At 39.0% G+C, this 6,503-nt stretch overlaps 1 protein-coding gene across 2 annotated transcripts; it reads left to right on the top strand.

The window, feature by feature from the left end:
* The first annotated feature begins 912 nt into the window (after positions 1-912).
* On the top strand, positions 913-4,943 carry LOC130994775 (transcription factor EGL1-like). 2 transcript variants are annotated; one of them, XM_057919838.1, is made up of 9 exons: positions 913-1,231; positions 1,354-1,496; positions 1,888-2,142; positions 2,295-2,391; positions 2,540-2,554; positions 2,655-2,711; positions 2,815-3,672; positions 3,923-4,363; positions 4,715-4,943. In XM_057919838.1, exons 2-9 carry the CDS (start codon positions 1,378-1,380, stop codon positions 4,784-4,786), a joined length of 1,914 nt encoding a protein of 637 aa, XP_057775821.1. In that variant the 5' UTR covers positions 913-1,231; positions 1,354-1,377; the 3' UTR covers positions 4,787-4,943. The 2 variants fall into 2 exon arrangements, with proteins under 2 accessions (XP_057775821.1, XP_057775822.1); XM_057919839.1 differs by having other exon boundaries at positions 932-1,231; positions 1,321-1,496.
* Positions 4,944-6,503: the final 1,560 nt, after the last annotated feature.

The raw sequence follows: 6,503 nt of genomic DNA, 5'->3' as shown, positions 1-6,503 counted from the left end.
ATAACATTTTAAGCACAAATTTAAATTTGAAAAGCTCATAGGGGCTCGATTAAGCTCAAATATGCTCGTAAGTCTAGAAATAATTCAGTAAATAAAATTCGAAGGTTGTTGAGTGTATTGAAAGTGGTGAATATATGTTGTAATTAGTGTTGTGTTGTTTTAATTTGTATTAAAAATGATGAAAATGTGAAAAAGTGAAAAAGTAAGGACAAATGTGGTATTATTAGTGGTGTGATGTAGTCCAAAAATAGAAAAGAAAGTATTTTTGTGGACGTCCCATAAAGAAATTTAGAAAGTTTTATTGTGGACAAATGAAACATATCTTAATTTTAAATTTATCAACCCTAGTAATGAATTAAAAGTGAAATTATATGATAAAAAAATAAGTATACACCTTAATTGAATAAACTGAACCCTAATTAATATTAATAAAATTAAATAAAATCATACAAATTTAAAATTCAAGAAGAATGTATACAAAAAAGTACTCTCTCCCATCTACGAAACATCTTTCTAATTTTTCATATTCGTTCGTTCACGAAATATCTTTCTAGGTCAATTTGAAAATAATCTCATTAACTATCACCCTTATAATTCTCATATATTTACACACATTGCAACTAGTAATGGAGCTATCATTTTTAAAAATAAACCTGTTAATTATTATCATTTTTTTAGTTCACGAGTCCCTTTCTTTACTCATCAAATATACAATTTATTTTTTTAAAATCTGTATCAATCACCTTTAAAAAGGTATTTTGTGGATGAAAGAAATATATAAAATTAAATTAAAATATAAAATTAGACATCAAATGCGATAGATATATGATCTAAAAGTGTCATTGAAAATGTCCATTCCCTTCGTAACCATCATTGCATTAATACCTAAATCTACCGAAATACTGCTAACTTTATGAATTGTAGTACTATACTTTTCTACCCCCACATGGCTATCCCACCAATCCAGATTTGAACCCATGCCCTATTGTTGACGTGTTCAATAAATTAGTACTTTAAAAATGAAGGTTGAAGAAATGAGCTAACTAATGAAGGTTTATTGATTTCACCAAAATATGCTTCGGGCTGTACTAAGTTGAACACTCCATCAAAGGAAGTAATTTTATGTAAGAATCTTGAGGTGCCATTTCCAGCAAGCTTATATCGAACCAATCCCAGGATTCAGAGCTCTAGTGGTCCAATAATTTAGCCTCCTTTTTCTGCCATAAATTTGGTTAGTCTTGCAGTCTTCAATCATGTTATAGTCTCAAATTAAAGATGGGCAGCTTTTCAAGTTTGAATCTTTCTTCTCATCGTGTATAGATTTTGGAATTCTGTATTCACTGCATATTGTAGGCGGAAAAGGGTCTGAGCTCAACAATGGCTACTGCAAATCAAAAGGGTGTTCCAGATAATCTCAGAAAGCAGCTTGCTCTTGCAGTTAGAAGCACCCAATGGAGCTATGCAATTTTTTGGTCTTTTTCTGCTAAACAATCTGGGTAAAGTTGTTATTTTTTTTACTTTCTAAAAGTGCAGAATCGGAATTAGGATAATCTTGAAATTCAGCTTTCTTATTTTTGTTGCCTTTTGCCTTTATTGTGTGGTGGTGGTGTTTATATTGTTGGAGTAAACCAAATTCTTAGATTCGAAACTCTAGTCCAAGAATCATCTTGTATTTTGCATTGTTATTATTCATTGATTCCCATTAAACCCTTGTTGTGGGCCAATTCTTGTGGATGGTATTTGTACAAGCCCTTATTCTCTTGAATGGAGCAAACTATCCTAGCTCGGGATTCTTGTTTAATGCGTTGACTTAAGAATTTTTCCAGAAAAGGAAATGTCTGTTTATGGAAGGTAGTTGATGGTTGTGTTTGATGTGAATTTTGTTAGGGCGTTGGGGTGGAGTGATGGGTACTACAACGGAGATATTAAGACAAGGAAAACGGTTCAAACCGTAGAGCTGAACTCAGATCCGCTGGGATTGCAGAGGAGTGATCAGCTAAGGGAGTTGTTTGAGTCTCTTTCATTAGGTGAGACCACCCCACAACCTAAGAGGCCTACAGCTGCATTGTCCCCTGAAGATCTCACTGACACTGAGTGGTATTTTCTCGTGTGCATGTCGTTCGTGTTCAATGTCGGCCAAGGGTAATTCTTTCTGCTTTTATCTATTTGTGGTGCGATCAATTTGATTGGACTGAAATGCTTTGTGAAGTTCTGTGTTGCTATGTGATTTTGTTGTGTGAGTTTGGACATGATTTTTGTGTTAAACTTTTATGTTGATTGTTTGGAATTGAAAGGTTGCCTGGGAGGTCGTATGCAGAAAACGAGACAATCTGGCTACGCAATGCTCATCTTGCAGACACGAAGCTCTTCTCTCGTTCTTTGCTTGCTAAGGCAAGTGTTTAGGTTTCTAAATTTGTTATATGGTCTGCTATAAATATCTGGATATGCCCTTTGGTAGATTACTAAGGATGATTTCTGACTGCTCGTTGCTTCTCGTTTGTATATACTTATCATTATGGACTCGCGTTGCTGTTACCAGAGTGCATCTCTGCAGGTAATAATACTGAGCTCCAAACCTTACTAAAATCGTTTAATACCGAACTTTGACATGAAAAACGTTTGTGGTTATGAGATTCCGTGTTCTTCGCTTGCAGACAGTAGTGTGCTTTCCACATTGGGGAGGTGTGGTTGAGCTCGGAACAACTGAACTAGTATGCACTGTGGAATTAGCTCTTTCTGTTTACTAACTTCAAAAAAGATGATTTTGATATGCATATTAAAGTTGTTGGTTGTGTATGTATGATTTTCTTGAAGGTTCCAGAGGATCGCAGTCTGATTGAGCATATAAAAACTTCGTTCTTGGAGAGTTCTTCCGATGCTGTCATCAATCCGAGCCATGAACTCGTCTATCAAGTTCTCAATCACTCTGACATCCCCGAAAACAATCTTGATGAAGTGGAGGTTTATTCTCCCGACACCAGCTCAGATGAATTCGCAGACAATGTGCTGATAGAGGGATCAAGTTTAGCAGACGGCGCTGATGGGGAGGCATCTCAGTTGCAAAGCTGGCAGTGCAAGGACGATGCTGACCCGGTCAGCAATGGCACGAACAACTCCACGAGCTCTAGTGACTGCGTGTCTCAGATTCATGGGAATCTGGAGGTGAAAATCCAGGAATCCGATGGAAAGAAGGCGGGTGATGCTAACTGTGTGCCCGTAAGTCAAGAATGCAACCAGCAGAAATCGCCTAGCTTCAACGGTGGTGGTGGTGGCGGCAGCGGCGGCGGCGGTGGTGGTGGTGTTGGTGATGTTCATTATCACAGTGTAATTTCCAGCCTTTTGAAGAGCTCCCACCAGCTGATTCTGGGGCCTTACAGAAACGGTAAAACGGAATCGAGCTTCATCAACTGGAAAGACAGGAAATTGAGTCATCGATTACCCCAGAGCGCCTCGCCACAGAGGTTGCTAAAGAAAGTGCTGTTTTCAGTAGCTAGAATGCATGAAAATGCCCAGATTGAATCTGCCAAACACAAGGACAGATGTGATGACCAATCCGGACAGCAAGAAGGCGAGGAAGTCGACAGGAACCATGTCCTGTCCGAGAGGAAACGGAGGGAGAAAATCAGTGAGAGGTTCGCCATTCTCGGATCACTAGTTCCATCTGGTGGCAAGGTAGCTAAATCTTTGCTCTTCAATTAGCCCCTCCTTAGAATAAAGGGTTAATTATAGTTTGTGTGTCCAACTTTCAGCATTTTTGTCAAAAACCCTTAACTTTAGAAAAAGTTTGATTTATGTCTCGCTTTACAGAATCCGACGATGGAATGATGAGTCAGCTAAGCCAGAATCTGCATTAACCCTAGAAAAAAAACACATTGTTTGAACAAGATTTTATTTTTTTATTTTTCCAATGTTGTTATTGCAGGTTGATAAAGTATCAGTACTTGATCACACAATAGAGTATCTGCGAGAGCTAGAGAAAAAGGTAGAAGATCTGGAAGCTTACAAAGAAGCAACAGAACGAGAGTCGACCACGCAGAGCAAGGCTCACGATGCCATCGAGAGGACCTCCGACAACTATGGTCAAAGCAAGCCTGGCAGCTTCACGAAGCTGCTTGGGAGCAAGAGAAGAGCTAGTGACATGGAGAAAACTGGACCCGAGAATAAGAGGACTCGGTCGAGCTCATCTACAGACAGCATAACCATCAGCATCACAGACAAGGATGTACTGGTTGAGATGAGATGTTCTTGGAGGCAATGTGTGTTGATTCAAGTTATGGAAGCTTTGACTCAACTGAATCTGGATTCACAATCTGTTCAATCTTCCAACACTGATGGAATTCTCTCCCTCTCTATCAATGCCAAGGTTTGTTAAAACCTCTCAAATTCATGCAGCATATTTAACTTGAATCACACTTATCAGATGTGTTAATCATAATTTGTGTCCCTAACTTTCAGCGTTTTTAAAAAAATGTCCCCATCTTATGTTTTCACTTTGAAAAATCTCAACTTTGAAAAAAAAAGGCGGGACATAAATCGATCCTTTTCCATAGTAGAGGCTTTTTGAAGTGAAAAGATAATTTGAGGACATTTTTGGAAAACACTAAAACTTTGAGACACAAACTATGATTAAACCCAAATCATATTATGATGGATTTGTTGGAACTTTTCAAGAAACTGTTGATTTTAATTATTAATTTTACTATATGATCTGCAGAGCAAGGGAGTGAAAGGTGCGTCAGCTGGTGCAATCAAACAAGCTCTTCAGAGAATTATCAAAAAGATTTGAAGATCATGCTGGCAATTTTGAGATGTGGTACAGTTTTGTTGTTGTTGTACAAAGTTGTATAAATAACTTCAATATTTTGCAGGGAGATTTCTAGTGTTATTCTCTAACAATGATAATGTAAAAAGAATCATTTAATTTTTATTATTTTCCCTCTCTACTTCTATCTGCTAAAAACAATTGCAATATACATGTGACAAAGGGTAAAGGTAATATTTTGAAATCAAGAATACAAATTTACATCTAATTGTATCATCAAAAACAGAAGAAAAAAATAAAAATAAATAAAAAATTGTGCTTAATTCCAGAATGAAGCTCAAGTATTACATCAAGAACTGATTCCTCCAGAATATAGTCCGAGATATGAAGGATGATGTGGTCTGTTTCGAGCCAAACATCGGGCTGGCGATCAAGGGCCCGATAAATCTTTTGCAACAAGCTGGTCCGAGGTCCTCTCTGTCCGAGGAAGCAGGTAGAACTCAGCATCTGTCATGATCTCATCAACTACAGTTTCTTCCAGTGGGGAAAAGCAGATTCTTGGCTTTGCATATGCTGGCCAATATGGGGATAGGAAATGGGATCGCTGCGTTTCGAGCAGGACCGCGTTCATGTGGTCGAAGAGAAGCCTCGTGTCGAGATGCAGAAACAGGGCTTGATCGAACAAGGATGGATGAAGCAGATGCTCAGACAGCAGCCTCATTGCTGAGAGTTGATCCCAGTTTAGGCAAGAAGCTTCGAGTATCAAACGCAAGTAGTTGGAGATCGTGTAGTCTTGATCGTGCCTGCAAGGTTTGGATTTTGGTGGTGTGTCTTGCGAGGATGATGCTGTGTTGGGCTCTACGAAGTGGAGGCGACGCAGTTTTAGTGTATGGTTCGAGTCTTCTGCAAAGAACTGGTCAAGGACTGAAACAGGGCTATGGTATTCTTCTTGATTTTCATTGTTGTCACACATGTCTAATGTAGGGCTAGATGGAAAATCATCTGCTGCATTTGAAAATGAGACTCCGTTCTCTGAAATTGAATCCTGCAATCATGAGTTTTTGTTTAAGAACAATGCTGCAAATTGATTGATGATGGACTATGAACTAGTAAGGAGATGAAGCTGCACTTTACCATTATGGAACGCATTATCTTGATTTCGGAAGCTCTTTCTGCATTGCTGATCATTGCATCTTTGAATGATGAACATCGTCTGTGGAAACACAAGAAAACTGATTCAAGAAACGCCCGTTGGTTGATCAGAATATGCACCAAGAGGATAGGATATGACGTACCATGAAACTTAATGTTTTGAGTTGGAGTGGTCCTTGCTTCTTGTGCTTCTTCATAGGTGGTTGGAACGAGAGAGGAACTCGTCTATGTTGTTGCCCCACCACCCGTGGTGAGGCCATCAAATGGTGCAACGTCTCTTCTTGCTCTCGCTGGGCTCAGATAAACACTCTGTCTAAAAGGACTGATCAAACTCACTTATACAGAGCCAGAGAAATATTAGCTTTCCTTTCTTGGGCTAAAACAAGAGTCCTTTTCTAGTGAAGACATAACCCTCCATGGACTCGTTGCAGCAACATCAACTAGGTCGCTTGAGACGTCTATTTTCTTGCGTGTAGTTTCAGGCTTTCCGGCCACGAGAGGCTCCTTCTCCACCTTGGTGAGGCCTTGTTTCTTCCCTGGCTTCTCCTTTTGCCTTCGCATTAGTACTGGAGCTCAAAGGATCCCTAGT

The sequence above is a fragment of the Salvia miltiorrhiza genome, chromosome 7 (assembly GCF_028751815.1).
Source record: "Salvia miltiorrhiza cultivar Shanhuang (shh) chromosome 7, IMPLAD_Smil_shh, whole genome shotgun sequence".
Taxonomy (NCBI): domain Eukaryota; kingdom Viridiplantae; phylum Streptophyta; class Magnoliopsida; order Lamiales; family Lamiaceae; genus Salvia; species Salvia miltiorrhiza.
Note: the sequence above shows the minus strand (reverse complement) of the source record. Positions and strands in the feature narration are given on the sequence as shown.